General features: G+C 50.3%; 1 protein-coding gene across 2 annotated transcripts in view; it reads right to left on the reverse strand.

Annotated features, from left to right (window-relative positions):
• LOC119139825 (titin-like) overlaps positions 1 to 15446 on the reverse strand; it is a 116565-nt gene that overhangs the window by 58041 nt on the left and 43078 nt on the right. For both annotated transcript variants that reach the window (XM_037280826.1, XM_037280825.1), the window contains 42 exons: positions 15045 to 15341; positions 14738 to 14924; positions 14538 to 14653; positions 14167 to 14466; positions 13170 to 13469; positions 12962 to 13067; positions 12644 to 12840; positions 12255 to 12563; positions 11879 to 12157; positions 11493 to 11792; positions 11119 to 11421; positions 10793 to 10986; positions 10524 to 10707; positions 10080 to 10382; positions 9234 to 9533; positions 8837 to 8955; positions 8548 to 8725; positions 8182 to 8466; positions 7770 to 8063; positions 7386 to 7685; positions 7137 to 7315; positions 6879 to 7008; positions 6609 to 6799; positions 6087 to 6516; positions 5613 to 5918; positions 5360 to 5541; positions 5126 to 5255; positions 4884 to 5035; positions 4539 to 4686; positions 4290 to 4455; positions 4064 to 4215; positions 3657 to 3953; positions 3197 to 3496; positions 2804 to 3118; positions 2571 to 2719; positions 2236 to 2386; positions 1872 to 2153; positions 1464 to 1766; positions 1011 to 1313; positions 649 to 930; positions 302 to 489; positions 70 to 181 (listed from right to left, as the gene is read on the reverse strand). In XM_037280826.1, the coding sequence (XP_037136721.1) occupies positions 70 to 181; positions 302 to 489; positions 649 to 930; positions 1011 to 1313; positions 1464 to 1766; positions 1872 to 2153; positions 2236 to 2386; positions 2571 to 2719; positions 2804 to 3118; positions 3197 to 3496; positions 3657 to 3953; positions 4064 to 4215; positions 4290 to 4455; positions 4539 to 4686; positions 4884 to 5035; positions 5126 to 5255; positions 5360 to 5541; positions 5613 to 5918; positions 6087 to 6516; positions 6609 to 6799; positions 6879 to 7008; positions 7137 to 7315; positions 7386 to 7685; positions 7770 to 8063; positions 8182 to 8466; positions 8548 to 8725; positions 8837 to 8955; positions 9234 to 9533; positions 10080 to 10382; positions 10524 to 10707; positions 10793 to 10986; positions 11119 to 11421; positions 11493 to 11792; positions 11879 to 12157; positions 12255 to 12563; positions 12644 to 12840; positions 12962 to 13067; positions 13170 to 13469; positions 14167 to 14466; positions 14538 to 14653; positions 14738 to 14924; positions 15045 to 15341 (9699 nt within the window). The remainder of the gene's footprint in view (positions 1 to 69; positions 182 to 301; positions 490 to 648; positions 931 to 1010; positions 1314 to 1463; positions 1767 to 1871; positions 2154 to 2235; positions 2387 to 2570; positions 2720 to 2803; positions 3119 to 3196; positions 3497 to 3656; positions 3954 to 4063; positions 4216 to 4289; positions 4456 to 4538; positions 4687 to 4883; positions 5036 to 5125; positions 5256 to 5359; positions 5542 to 5612; positions 5919 to 6086; positions 6517 to 6608; positions 6800 to 6878; positions 7009 to 7136; positions 7316 to 7385; positions 7686 to 7769; positions 8064 to 8181; positions 8467 to 8547; positions 8726 to 8836; positions 8956 to 9233; positions 9534 to 10079; positions 10383 to 10523; positions 10708 to 10792; positions 10987 to 11118; positions 11422 to 11492; positions 11793 to 11878; positions 12158 to 12254; positions 12564 to 12643; positions 12841 to 12961; positions 13068 to 13169; positions 13470 to 14166; positions 14467 to 14537; positions 14654 to 14737; positions 14925 to 15044; positions 15342 to 15446) is intronic.

Genomic DNA, 15446 nt, shown 5'->3' on the forward strand with positions numbered 1-15446 from the left:
GGGCGGGTCCCACCTCCAAACCTGGCTCCAGAGTGGGGCCAAAATACTCACTGAAGACAAAATACTCACTGAAGAGGTCTTTTGCTCTCATCTCCTCAGAGTCCAGTGGGTCGCTGATACCATACATGTTCTCAGCACAGATTCTCAGGATGTACTCTCTTCCCTCTGTCAGTTTGGGGATCTGAAATGATCAAACAAATGTTTTCCTAGCATCCACATTCTGAAAACATATTTCTGAAATGATTTCCTAGCATCCGCATTCTGAAACCACACATTTGATGGCTAATGCACATGCGCCAACCTTGCATGTGGTCTTGGTGTTTGCTGACGTGACAGTGGTCCACATTTCTCTGTTTGCGTCCCTTTTCTCAATGATGTAGTTGGAAATCTCTACGCCGCCGCTGTCCAGAGGAGGTTTCCAAGAGATTACCATGTAGTCACGGTGCACCTCCTCAAAGACAACTGGACCCACGGGAGGCGATGGACGGTCTGCGTAGACGACAGAAGCTTGAGTGTTCTTTCACGACAATTACCGTAATGTACCAGAAATGAGATAACGGAACGGTACAGAACAGTATATTGGCCCAGCCACTACGCCTTTGCAAGTTGTAAATATGAAGGAAGGTCAGGATGAGTTTCAACTCATACCGACAACTGTGACGTTGCAGACTCCCTTTCTGGACCCGGTGCTGTTCTCCACCGCCACCACGTATCGACCGCTGTGGTGGCGCTGTGCCTTCATCACACCCAGCGACATTGTGGTCAGCGTATTCTTGAACATGACGTGCTTGTCGGCCTTCAGCTCTTCGTCGTCTCGGTACCACACGATGGATGGAGAAGGCTTGCCGGTGTAGCGACCCTGCAGCAGGAAGCTCTCGCCGACACGGACGATGAGTTTGTCGCGGAAGTCCAACTCGATAGTCGGTGGCTCTGGAGCAGGTCACGCAAAAGTAGTCGGTGAGTTCTTAGAACTCCGGCACACCAGAACTGGTTTGAGATAGGTTGCTTACCGAGTTCATTCCTGCAAGTGACTGGTTTGGAGCAAAATGAGGGTTTACCCTGCCCGACTTCATTGACAGCGCTAACTCGGAACTCATAGGTGTCGCCCTCCTTCAGTCCGTCAAAAGTGTACTTCCTTTCCATCAGCTTTTCCTTGGTCAATCGAGTGAACTTTTCTTTCCCAATCAAACGAGCCTCCAAGACATACATGACGATCTCGGAGCCACCGTCAAACTTAGGCGCTCTCCATGTGACACTGATCAAATCTTTGGTGACCTTGGTCACCTCGAGCTCCTCGGGTCGGTCAGGCACACCTGAACGTGCGGAGACAAGAAAGAAATGTTCATTCGTGTTCTTAGGGATCTTAAGAGGGCCTTGACTTTGAATGACATCGACATTACAATGGATTTGATTGAAAACATGATGATGCAAAAGGTTTGCATGGAAACTTGGTATTCACTCACTCAATGGTTCCTTGACGATGAGCTCGGCCGCCGTCTCCATGAAGGGTCCGATGCCAATGGCGTTCTCGGCGGCAACTCTGAAGAAATACGCTTGGCCCGAGGTAAGGCCGGTAGCCACGGCATTCTGTCTGCTGGCGGTGAACGAGAGCGACGTCCAGGCTTTTCTCTCGGCTTCACGCTTCTCGATCACGTAATTACTGATGGGAGAACCGCCGTCGTTCTCTGGGAAGTACCAGTTGATCTTGCAGGAATCATTGCTCAAGTTCTCTGCAATCATAGGGATGCCTACGGGCCCAGGAACGTCTGGTGGAAAATGCAAAAGGTTTGTGGGAATTGCAATAAACCCAAAGTTTGCGGTCAGTTTCCGAGGACCAGAACATCTTATATGCATTGTGCAGAATGACTCACCAAGCACTTCCACTGTGACGTTCTTCGTCTTCTCCCCTGCGGCATTCTTCGCAGTCAGCGTGTAGATGCCGAGATGCCTTCTGGTACACCCTTTGATGACCAAAGATGAGCTGATGGCTGTTGTCTCCACCTTGGCCTCAGGGGGTAGAGCCATTCCATCCCTGCTCCAGGTGACTTCTGGTGATGGCTGACCAGACACGTAACAGATGATCCGGATCACCCCACCGGCGTGGACCACCAACCTCTCCTTGACCGAGGCATCCAAATCAACCTCAGGGGCAACTGAAGACAAAAGTTTCATTAAGCTGATAGATGAAGCTTGTCGGAAATCAGTGTTTTTTTTTGCTCTTTACGGCACACTTACCGTTTCTGTCGCTGAGCTCCAGCACCTCAAGAACTTCACCTGGTTCACTAACACCAGCGAGGTTGAAGGCCGTGACTCTGAACCTGAACTGACCGCCACTCTTCAGACCAGCAATCACTAAGCGGGTGCCACGGATTTCTGTGTCTTTGGCCTGGAACACAAAACAAATGTGCCCACCATTTGTTGCGGGTAGAGCGAGAGGAAATCAAACATCATCATGATCATATGTTTTGAAAATCTCATCTCTCAGCGTGTTCTTCCAGCAGATTGGGAGAGCTGCTAAAATCAGTCTAAACTGGTCGATTTCCATTTTGTCTGACCAAGCTTTTTGTCACCTTGACCCAAGCCTCGGTGCCTTCCTCCTTGTACTCCACCCAGTAGCCGAGAATTTTGGAGCCTCCGTCTTTCAGCGGGGGGATCCACTCCAGATCCACGGTTGACCTTGTCCAATCTGAAACCTTTGGTGTTGGAGGAGAGGGCGGGGCTGGAGAAAGGGAGAGCATTGTTCATTTAAAAACAGCGCTACTTCTATGTTTATCGGATGACCCAGAGTGTGGTGAACGCTTACAGATGGGGTCTCTGGCAAAGTTGGGATCAGTCGGAACGCTGGGGAGTCCAGGTCCCGCAGCATTGATAGCCGTAACTCTGAAGATGTACTCGGAACCCTCAATGAGTCCATTCACTGTACATGATTCACCCAAGCCCATGGGTCTGATAGGGTCACGGGTGACACGTGCCCAGCGTTTCCCGGTGGTCTCCTTGCGCTCCAACCAGTAACCGGTGATCGGCGTGCCGCCGTCATCTTCGGGCTCCTCCCAAGTCACGGTCATGGAGTCCAGGGTGATGCCGGACACTGTTGGCTTTTCGCATTGGCCGGGCACAGCTGCAGAACGGAAGGACCATTTTTCATTTGGATGCAGGAGTGTGGAAGTGTAGCCCACGTGAGCTCAAGTGGACTTACAATAGAGGTTTCTGGCTACTTCTGGATCACTGTCTAGCGGTTCGCCGACACCATACTTGTTCTGGGCCATAATGCGGAAAACATACTCGTGGCCCTCCATCAGGTTCTCCACTGTCCAGATACGTTCTTTGGGCTCGCTGGTGACAGGGACCCAGGTATTTCTGTTGGCCACCCGCCTCCAGATGACATAATTGGTGACTTTGGAGCCCCCGTCATCACTTGGTGGCAGCCAGGAGAGAGTGATTCTCTCAGCCCCAACCTCCTCAAACTTAATGGGAGCAGAGGGAGGACCGGGACGACCTGGTGGAACAACAACATTTAATAATGCGGCGTACGACGACGAGGTTACAAAACCGGGCTATGAAAGGTGTTCAGGGTTGACCAGATCTAATCAAAGTGTCATCAAAAATGTCATCTCAAATCGTGTTTGAAAAACCACGTGGACACTGATGATACTTACCGAGCACGTTGAGCCTCATCTCTTTAGAGGCTTTGCCGAGGCTGTTGGAGGCCACCAGTGTGTAAAGGCCGGTGTCAGGACGTTTGCCCTGCTGTATCAACAGTGTGCAGCTGTCGTCGGACACCATCTTGTTGATGTGCTCATCGTAGCAGACCTCTGCCTTGCTGTCAGACTTGTGAGGTGGGGCCTTGTACCAAGTGAGTGTGGGGAACGGGCAGCCGCGTATCCTGGCCACAATCCTGATGTCACTGCCTTGCTCGGCCTCCATGAACTCCTTTAGTTCAATGGATGGAGCGCCTGGAGGTTCAGTGTGATGTCACAGAATGTTCACCGCAGAATTTGTGTATTTGTAAACTTCGTGGTTGACTGGACATGAAAATGAACCGTTCCTTATCTACTGTACTTACAGGTCTGGTCCCGAATGAGAATGGGCCCGGCAGTAGAAGATGGTCGGCTCGGTCCAGCCTGGTTATAAGCAATCACTCTGAACTCGTACTCATCACCCTCTGTCAGGTCCTCCACCTTAAAGCTCGTGATATCAATGTCCCTCCTGTTACACCTGCAGTCAGTAGTGAAATTTGAAACCACTGCATAGCCAACAAACAGCTTGTCTCGTCTTCTAAGACGGTTTACCTCCTCCAGGACTCTTTCTGAGTCCCACTGGCATCCCAGCAGAGTAGGTCGACACTATAGTGAGTTACAGGTGATCCACCATCGTTTTTGGGAGGCTTCCATGTGAGGCTCACTGTTCCCTTCCTCACACTTTCAATTTTAAGCCTGGTTGGGGGATCTGGGGGATCTGAAAGCACAGGAAACGCACAGAGGAAACTCAGTCACAAGTCCCCAGAATATAGCGGAGGCTCAAACAGAGCACGGACGTACGGATAGGATCTCTGGCTGTGGTTCCCTCGGTGGTTGCGACGTAGGGCCCAAAACCGAATCGATTCTCGGCACGGATGCGGAACAGGTATTCCTGACCTTCAATCAGGTCTGGAACCACGAGTGACTGCGCAGCACAGGATGGATTCACCTGAGTTGATGAGATCAGGGTAGAGAAATTTGAGTCACTCAGTTTGTGTTGTATCCAGGTGTTTTCTGGACACTTGTCATTGTTTGTTCAGGACCTTGTTATATTCTGGATGGGGGTCCAACAAAACAGCCAATTCATTATCGTGCCTTTTAGTTAATAATACATGTCAAGGCACTATCAGCAAAGATGCGCTTCACCTTTGTCCAGGCTTTTCCCACCACAGTCTTCTTCTCAATGAAGTAGCTCTTCACCCTCTCTCCTCCATCGTTCTCTGGAGGTTTCCAGGTGAGTCGGCAAGTACCTCTGGTCACGTCGCTCACCTTAAGGTCTCGAGGAGGTCCTGGAAGATCTACGGTCCAGTTGAAAAATGACATTTTGTGATCTTTTCTGCTTTTAGTCGTGAAAAGTGAGTTAGAGTTGAGCAATTTCTATTACACACCAAGGATGTTGACTCGCACTTTGACGACTTTGTGTCCGGCTGGGCTCTCTGCATTGATGATGTAGCGGCCAGCGTGGTTCATTTTGCACTCAGGAATGATGACCACGGAGGTTGTGTCGGTGGAGTGAATCTACAGTCAGGAATGTCCAAATTCAGTCTAGAAGTACCTCTTGCTGTTGACGTGGTACTCGGGAGGACGTCGTACGGCCTAAACCGTCATCGATGTAATTTTACCTCTGAGCCGACGGGGAGTGTGTGGAGTTGATTTTTCGTCTCGGTCTCGGCCGTTCCGTCGAAGGTCCAGGTTACCTTAGGCGTTGGACGCCCGCTGATGCTGGCAGGGATCCTGATTGTGGTTCCAGCCCTGCAGTTCAGCAGGTCGTGGGCACTCACGTCCAGTGACACGGTCGGCTCAACTAGAGGACAGACGCGGTGAAGGATTGAAACAAGCTACTACAATTGGGCAAACAAGCCACAGCGTTCTTACCAAGGATATCCTGAACAAGGACGTCTGCAGTCCTGGCAGGCTCCGAACTGCCTGCAGCATTCACAGCGTAGATCCTGAACTTACACTTCTTGCCCTCCTTTAGGTTGGGAACAGTTATCACAGTGGATGGGTGGAGTTTTTCATCAGGATTCACCCTTTTCCAATCAGGGGAGCCTTCCTCGTGAACCTCAATAATGTAACCCTTGACGGGGCTGCCACCATCCCTGTCTGGGGGACTCCAGGTGAGTGTGACACTGTTCTTGGTCTTGTCTTTGACCTCAGGGGATCCGGGTGCAGTAGGAGGGTCTGAGGGCCGGAAAAGGTCAAGATTTCATTGTGTGGCGCAAACTCAACTTCAGTGTTGTGGAAAAAAAGCCAAAAGTGGCAGCACTTAATAATAATAAAATGAGGGAGCCTTCCAACTTCAGTTAGTCAAAATATTAAACAAGAGGGGCTCAAAAAGTCAAGACTCACTGCATGGGTCCACGGCGAAGCGGCACTCTGTGGACTCGCTGGGCGGCCCAATCCCTGCGGCATTGCTTGCTGCCACCCTGAATTGGTATTCGGTTCCTTCGATGAGCTTGAGGACAGTGTACTGCAGGGCCTTCACGGCCGGTTTGGTGACTGGGCAGCGATTAACGCGCCCCCAGTACACAGCTCCACGTTCCCTCTTCTCCAGCCAGTAGCCTTGGATGGTGGAGCCGCCGTTGTCGAGCGGAGGATCCCAGGCCAGAGTCATTGTGTTGGATGTGGCGGCAATGATCCTGGGGTTTTGCGGCGGTCCCGGGAGTCCAAACGGATCCTTCAGTTCTACCTTCTCGGAGTCACAGCCGTCACTGACGCCGTATTTGTTTTCCGCCCTGATTCTGAATTGGTAGTGGCCATTCATAATCAGTTTGTAGACCTGAGTGGGCAAATGGCAGACCACGAGCGTTCGTACAGCAGAAGAGGTCGCGCGAATGCACCTGGTCTACGTGTGGACGCGTCGGCACTCACCCCGTAGCGACGATCGATGAGGTTTGAGGTCACGGCCTCAAAGTCTGATTTCTTCTTGCTGGCATCTCTGCGTTCGATGATATAGTTGGTGATCTCACTGCCTCCGTTGTCTTCGGGGGCATCCCAGGTCAGGTAGCAGGAGTCCGCCTTGATGTCCGAGACCACAATGTTCCTCGGGGGAAGAGGGCGGTCTGCAAACAAGAGGACCTCAGGTTAGACGAGTGACGCTCTGCATCGACAGTCCCCGCCTGCCTCTGAACGTGTCCGTACCGAGGATCTCCACACGGATGACGTGCTGAGCTTTGCCGTGGCTGTTTTCGGCTAAAAGTTTGTAATTGCCTTTGTCTTGCCTGATGGTTTCCGGCATGGAAATGGTTGTCCTCAACGTTGTGCGATTTACCTGGTAATTGAAGAATTGGCAAACAACATCCAGTGTCAGTGAGGGACACGAAAAATACTACAGTCATTGAAGAAGGTGTACACAAGGAAGCACAGAATGAACTCCATTTCAAAAGAGTGCCTGCTCACCTCCTCAGTTTCCATCGTCATCTCTTTTTCACACTTGTCCATCACCTCGTCGTCTTTCATCCATTTGATTGTCGGAAGGGGAAGTCCCTTAACCTCAGCTGGAATGTCGACGGCTGAGCCTTTCTTCACAATGATTGCGTTACTCTTGAAGTACTTCAGAATTGTAATAAGTGGTGCAACTGTAAAATCAAAAGGTGACACATTTTGTTGGAGGTGTCCAAACAATCGATAGCTGCTTTGGTGACGTACTGTCATCATCCTGAATCTTGGCTGCGATGGGCTTGGACGGCGGGCCGTGGCCGACCTCATTCACAGCTTTGACCCGGAATTCATACTCCTGGTTCTCTGACAAGTTCTCGATGACACCGGTGCACTTGGTAAAGATCTTGCGGTTGGCCGGCTCGAACTCGTTGTCGTCCGATCTCATCTTCTCCACGTAGTAGCCAATGATGGGGCTACCGCCATCGCTGCATGGTGGCTGCCAGGCCAGCGTGATGGTGTTCTTGCTTCTGTCTGTGGAGTGCAGCTTCTCAGGAGCAGACGGTGTACCTGTAGGGAAACGTCAGAGAAAGACTTTCAATCGGAACTGCTGCAAGTCATTCAGTGTGCTTCAACGTGAACATTTGGCACCACCTTTGGGATCCTCGGCTAGAATGGGCCCAAGGTCCGCAGGAATGCCATCTCCATACTTATTCCGGGCAACGACCCTAAAGTCGTATTCCTCGCCCGCCAGCAGTCCCTGCACGTCGTATTTGCAGGACGCCACCTCAACGGGCTGGCGGAAGAGCTTCATCTTAGCATCCTTTCTCAGGACCTCATAGCCAATGATGTCGCTGCCGCCGTTGTCCACTGGATCGGACCAGGTGAGAGTGATATTTTTCTTGGTCACCGTCACAGTCTTCAAGTCGACAACAGGCCCTGGGACATCTGCACGAAATCATAAAAACAAAAAAAGACGGGGATGTAAAGTATGGAATAGCCGAAGGAAAGAGAAATAGAAAATAATCATTTTGGAGAAATTTCTCGTCAAATGAATGACACTGACCCATGACGTCGACTTTGGTTTCGGCAGCATTAGTTCCACTGCTGTTGGTGCCCGAAATCTGGTACTTGCCATGATCCGCCCTTACTGTCTTTTTGATGACCAGACAGCTATTCTTGCCTTCTGTCTCCACAATCATTCTCTCTTTGTCAATTTCAGCATCATCTTTGGCCCACTTGACCTCAGGCTGCGGGCGGCCAGTCACCACTGCGGGAAGCTTCAGTGACTCGCCGGCCTTTATCATGATGCCGTTCTTCACGGAGATGTCGAAGTCAACAGCGGGAGGTTCTGAAGACCGCAGGGAAGGACAACGCGTATTTTTAAGATGACAACCAAAGATTTGGCCTAAGCTCTGCCTTGCTCTTGTACCTTGTGGCTCCTTGACAGTGACGGGTTCTGTGACTCCGGGGGCTCCAGGACCCGCATCGTTGACGGCGACCACTCTAATGTAGTAATCGGTCCCTTCGGTCAGACCTGTGACAGTGTAGGTCAGCTCCTTGCACCTGAACTCTGTGCTGCGAGTCCAGTTCTTCTCCCCAGCCACCACCTGATGACACAGGAAGAGCGATTTAGCCTGGAATGGCACGTGTCAGGTATCACCCAGAATAGTTTGCTGTTATTGTTTAGCAGCTTCATGAAATCAAGGCAACACCAGAACCTTCTCAACGTGATAGCCCAAGATGTCCCCTCCTCCATTGTACAAAGGCGGCTTCCAGGCCACAATGACAGAGTCTTTCCCGGTGTCTACGATCCATGGTGTTGGAGGACCTGGAGGCACTGAAGTGGCCAATACGGGTAAGCGGTTACCATGCAGGTCTTTGAGATTATAATGCTGCACATCCACTAAACGTCTTGAATATTATTTGAATGCTAATGAGGTCTCGTTTCAATTTTGTTCTGCCGGCATCAAACAAAATTCTGATCTCGTATCACTCCTCATGAAACATGGAAAACAACAATTTCTCGTATGTCAATAACGCTTGGATTTTACAAACAGGAAGTGAACAATCTACTTAGTTGGGAATGGCTGCTACTTCCACAGTTGGATCACTTACGGATGGCGTCCATAGCAACGATGCGGTCCGTGGGCTCACTAAAAGGTCCGGGTCCGGCCAGGTTCTCGGCACACACCCTGAAGATGTAGGTGAGTCCCTCCATCAGGCCGCTAGCTTTCACTTCCAGAGAGTTGAGGAGCGTGCGGTTAACACGAGTCCAGTGTTTGCTGTTCACTTCTTTTCTCTCGATCCAGTAGCCCAAAATGGGACTACCATTGTCCTTTGGCTCGTGCCAGGTAATGTGGGCGGAGCTTGCCGTCACCTCGTGAACTCTTGGGGTGTTGGGTGCATCAGGAGGATCTGATGGGAAAATCAGTGGTTCCAAAGTTAGAACAGAAGAGCATCAGATAGCCGCAGCTCACCCCCCAACGCTGCAGCCGGGTCTGTGTTGTTTTGTTTGTTTGTTTGTTTGCTTGCAATATTGACAATATTTTATGTGATATAGTATTCTGTCGTATTGTTAGTTTATGTCATATGTTCTGTAAAGCGCTTTGTTACGGCTGTAAATCCCTGGCGTGACAACCTCTCAAAAAGAGCCCTATCAATTCCAATCTTAATATCATTGAATTGAACTGAATCAAATGGTTCCATTTTACAATTGAAGCGTTCTGAATCAGTTCGCAGCCCATGTATGGTACCCAGCAAATTGCCTATTGGAGTGATGCGCATCCCTAATTGTAACTCTCAAAAGATTTGCGATTGAGCTTTCTTGTGTTTCGTCAACTGTTAGGTCAAATCAATCACACCCTAACCCTAACCTTTTGCCATTAGAGAAGACATAAAGAATGAGAAATATCTGTCAAAAACCCTTGATTATCATTTCAAAGTCATATTGACAGCGCTTACCAAACAGGTTCTTGGCAACCTGCGGTTCAGACACCAAAGGTGGTCCGCATCCAAATTTGTTCTCGGCGCTAACTTTGAAGATGTACTCCTTCCCTTCAATTAGCTTGGTGACGGGGAAGCTGGTAGTCTTCGAGGTTGAGGTGATGGTGATCCAGCCAATGTCATCGCTCTTGTTATCCTTTTTCTCCAGGATATAATTCAGGATCTCACTGCCACCGTCATCCTCAGGAGGCTGCCAGTTGCACACAACGGAGGTGTTCCTGATGTCATCGAAGGTGAAGTTGATAGGTGGACCGGGTTTGTCTGCAGCATAAAACGTCATCAGAGCCAAACATTCAAAAATGACTTTTTTTGTGTGGTAAATACCATCTCAAAACCTTTTTCTTTTTTTTTTCTTTTTTTTGGGGGGGGGGGACATGCTTACAAATCTAAGGTCAAACTTACCGAGGACATTAACGACGCATGAGGCCGTGGCAACGCCGTGAGTATTCTCAACCTGGATGGTGAAGTTGCCATGGTCTGCTCTGATGGCCTCTCGGATCATCAAAGCGGAGTGACCCTTCTTTGTCTGGTCCAAACCAAGGCGCTCTCGCAGCGGCGTCACAAACTCTTCCTTGGCTTCAAAAACCTGGGAGAAAGTAGAACACCCACCTTGAATACAGGACAGACCTCACTTCAAACATAGACACGCTGGCTGCTGTCAGGAAACCCACCTTGGTTTTGGTCTTCTTCTTAACTTGTGGGACAACCTTCTTGGCGGGCTCTTTGGTGACATCCTCACTGTTCCTCATCCAGGTCACCTTGGGGTAAGGCGAGCCCGAGATGCTTGCGTCTATGCGAATCTCTTCGCCTTTCTTCACGCACAAACCGCACTGCACACGGGCATGCAGGGTGACAGTGGGTTTCTCTGAAAAACGGAACACCAAGCGCTCGTCTCAAATTCGAGTCTGCAGCGGGTACACGCGATATCGCACAGGGATCCGATCACGCTGCGCTGTCGCTCGTAAAGCGGATTCGTTTGCCAAACGGTCCATCATACCGACTGGGTCGGCAGCCCGGATGGGTTGTGTGCTTCGAGACGGTTCGCTGATTCCGGCGGCATTCTCGGCTCGGACCCTGAATTGGTACTCCGTGTCCTCCTTGAGACCTGTCACCACGTGGCTGAAACCAGGGACCGAGCTAGGGGTAACCCTCTCGTAGCGGTCACCGTCCTTCTCCATCCTCTCCACGATGTAGCCTTGAATGGGGCAACCGCCGTCATAATCGGGAGCTTTCCAAGTGATGAGGATAGACTTGGAGGTTGGTTCTTGGGCCTCCACTTGGATGGGTGGGTCTGGTTTCTCTGCAAAGTGGATGGCACTTTAATGGTACCTCCGCCATTGGCCAAGCAGACACTGTCTGCAGGTAACTTACGCTTCATTTCCTCTATGATGACAGGGTTTCTCAACTCCAGATAGGCTCCGGCGCCCACCTTGTTGACGGCCTTGACCCGGAAGTAGTACTCGCAGTTAACATATAGGTCTTTCACTGCACAGCTGAGAACATTATCTCCTGACATGACAGGCATGTAGGTCTTCTTGGAGGCTTCACGACGTTCCAGCGTGTAACTAAGAACCGGTGTCCTGCCGTCATCCTCAGGTGCTTCCCAGCTGATCTTACAGGAGTTCTTGGTGACATCGCTTGAACTGATGTCTTTGCACTGACCAGGAAGCCCTATGTGAGATGACAAAAAGTGCAGATGCGTGATTTCCCAAAATGTATGACGGTAATTATCAATTGAAATGTTGAGAGCAACATACCGATGACTTTGACGTTAATGTTTCCATTGGCAGTGCCCAGGCTGTTTGTGAGGGTGATGGTGTAGATGCCAGCGTCAGAACGCGTGCATCGGAGAAGTTCTAGGTGGGAACTATTCATCTCCACTCTCATGGAGAGACGCTCGCCTTTCTGACATTCTACTGTGTCCTTCTGCCACACCATCTGTGGCGTGGGGATGCCTTTGTAGGGAACGTTTAGGTGCAGCTTCTCTCCCTCCGTCACCACCACATCCTTGGTGTCCAACTCCATGGTTGGGTCACCTTGAGATCAGGCGACCAGCCATAGTAGCAGTTTGAGTATGCATGCTTGCGGTAAGTATATCATCACATTCTGCTCTGCAGCTTTATTCATACTTACAGTCTGGATCCTTGGTAAAGACCTTGTCAGATAGCTCCGAGGGATCGCCTACGCCGAAGGCATTAATGGCGCGAACCCTGATAACGTACTTCTTTTCTGGTTTGATCCCATCTTGAATTTTAAACTTGAGGTCTTTGATCGGCCTGGTATTGACCCTGAGCCACTTCAGTTCCGGACGAGCCTCCGCCACCTCCACGTGGTAGCCAATAATAGGGGAGCCACCATCCTTGACTGGCGGCTTCCACGAGACGTTGATGTGCTCCCTGCTGCTATCCGGGACAGTCACCTCCAAGGGTGGCGACGGCGCACCTGAAGATCAAGACCGTCAGGGTTTCAGAACATAGTATCTCGTCTTTGGAGATTCTTCTGCCGAACGAGTTGTGACTTACTTGTCGGATCCTCAATGGTAAGGATCTCGGTGGGTTCGCTGGGTTCTCCAACCCCCGCCTCGTTTTCTGCACGCACTTGGAACTGCACCTCTGAGCCTTCGTCCACATCGACCACCTTGAACTGAGTTTCTTTGTCTGGAGTCTTGCAGCACTTCAACCAACGTGTTCCCACTTTGTCCTTCTTCTCTATCACATACCTATGAGGTTAACGCAATGTTAACGGCGCCAACAACCTGTACCTCCACGTAAGGACCTCCTTGTAATGGACCAAACCTCATAGAAACAACATCATTTCAAACGGCGGGAGTATGCTCTCACCTGGTGATGGGTCTACCGCCGTGGCTTTTTGGAGCTTCCCATTTCAGCTGCACATGTCGCTTGGTGACTTCCACCACAGTCAGCGCATAAGGAGGTCCAGGAGTAGCTGCAGGGGAAATTGATGTGTGGCTATAAGGCAGGCATTTTGATGGGCTGAATGTCGAACAAATTGGGTCCAACATTGGCTCAGAGCTCACTCAGAACGTACTGAAAGTATCTTTGGCAAGCACGGCGTCCTCCAGCTCACAGAATTCGCCCAGGCCTACCGCGTTTTCAGCGGCCACGCGAAACACGTACAGCGAGCCTTCATTAAGTGGCGTCACTGTGTATTTGAGCTCCTTGACGGTGGTGTCCACCGTCTGCCAAGCCTTCCGTCGCACGTCTCTCTTCTCCACCACATAGTTGGTGATGGGCGAGCCTCCGTCACTGCTGGGTGCCTGCCATTTGAGATCAGCGTTGATCTTGGTGATGTTGGCCACATCCAGCCACTGAGGCGCAGATGGGGGGTCTGTCACATGGGAACAAGAAAGTGGACTTTTTAAACGACTATACTTCATGAAATAATCAAACAGACTAAGACTGGTGCAAGTATTCAAGACTGCCAAAAGATGAACTGGCATCATAAAAAGAAAAGACGTTCTTTGGAGGACAACAGTGTCCTGTGAATTCTGGACGGAGAAGACTGCTGATCTGAACGAAATGTGAAAGAAGCCAAAATGATCAAAGGCAGTCAGAGGCACTCTCAAAATAGAGATTCATTGCGACGTCCCGACATGGCTCCCAAAAGACTGGAAAAGTGGGTACGAATGAGGTATTTTGCAGGAAGGAGAGAGAATGACCAGTTGGTACGCAAAACGCTCATTTACCAGCCACTCGTGGCGACAGCATAATCATCGATCATTCGACCACTCTCACCGCAAACAGGAATAGGAGGACGAGACAACTCCCATGTACAACTGGACGAGACTTTTGGATTCAAGGCAGGCAAAATGTCTGCTACTCTCAAGAACAGTCGTGTTGCCCCCTTTCAACTGTTGTGGCCGAGAGCCAGATGGGAGTTTGCCGTTTCAATGACCTCGTTCCATCTTCAGGAGTAAACAAGCTACTAACCGCGCAGCTGGAAATCCCGGCGGCATGTTGAGAAGATAAAGGTTTGAATGTGACTGTTACTTTGAAGCGTGTCGCCTCCTCTGTCTGCCACTTACAGAGTCTCTCCTTGCAGACCACAGAGTCAGAGGGCTCGCTGGGTTCGCTCTCGCCGGCTCTGTTGACAGCCTTGACGCGGAAGGCGTACTCTTGCTTCTCCATCAAGCCCTGCAGCTGGTGTTCAGTCTGTGCAATGCCCTCAGCAATGCGGATCCACTCATCACTTCCTCTTTTCTGAAACTCAATGATGTAGCCATCAATCTTAGCTCCGCCGTCGTGCTCGGGCCTAGTCCATGCCAGCAGAGCAGAGGTCTTGCCAATGTCACGGGTCACGGGCTTTCCAGGAGCCCATGGAGGATCTGAGGAAGACAGAGGTGATTTGCAAATCCTTTCAATCTCTGTTGGCACAGCTTCTTGCACTATAGCATACCAATGGGGTCTTTGATAAGGACTGGATCTGTTTCTGTGCTTGGTTTTCCAGTTCCAGACAGATTTTCAGCCAAGACCCTGAACCTGTACTTCTTCTTCGTAAGTAGTCCTTTCACCCTGTTGTCAAATATTCCACAGGGTTCAAGCGGGGGATCACAAGTTTCTGTGTCAGCAAGCAACTGAAATGAGATGTTAGGTAACCTGAAGTTGGTGTCCTTGATCGGCAGCTTGTTGCATCTGATCCATTTATCAGTCTCAGGATCAAACCTCTCAACCCAATAACCAGTAATAGGACTGCCGCCATCCTCATCTGGCTCAATCCAGTTGAGAGTCACGGCATCCTTGGCTATGTCAGAGGGAGTGACTCTCGATGGAGGGCCCGGAGGATCTAAAAGAAACGTGCTATTGAATATAGTGAAGGAGGATACTTCAAAGAGAACGAATGAATGAATGAATTTAGTGAAGGAATACTTCAAAGAGATAAAAAAAAAAAAAACTTCATTCTCACCAAATGAATACTTTGCAATAATAGGCGTGTGCTCGGCAGGTTCTCCGACACCGTACTGGTTTTCAGCACGGATCCGGAAGACGTACTCCATCAGAGCGGTGAGCTTGCAGGCCTTGAAAGTGGTGTATTTCACTGTGGCCGACAGCTTGGTCCACTCCTCTTGGTTAGCCTTGCGACTCTCCACGATGTAGTTGGTAACGGGTGAGCCGCCGTCGTCCCTCGGAGGGTTCCAGGCCAAGAGACAAGACTCGTTGGTGATTTCAGTGATGTCAAAGGCAGCAGGTGGCCCAGGTTTGTCTGAACAGGACAGGCAAGACAAATTGTTTGACTAATTCACACGCATTTCTGAATTGAGATGACTTCTGTGTAGTTTTTGACTGCGTCCAATCATGCTTTCTGAAG

This window comes from Syngnathus acus, chromosome 21 (genome assembly GCF_901709675.1).
Source record: "Syngnathus acus chromosome 21, fSynAcu1.2, whole genome shotgun sequence".
NCBI classification, from domain to species: domain Eukaryota; kingdom Metazoa; phylum Chordata; class Actinopteri; order Syngnathiformes; family Syngnathidae; genus Syngnathus; species Syngnathus acus.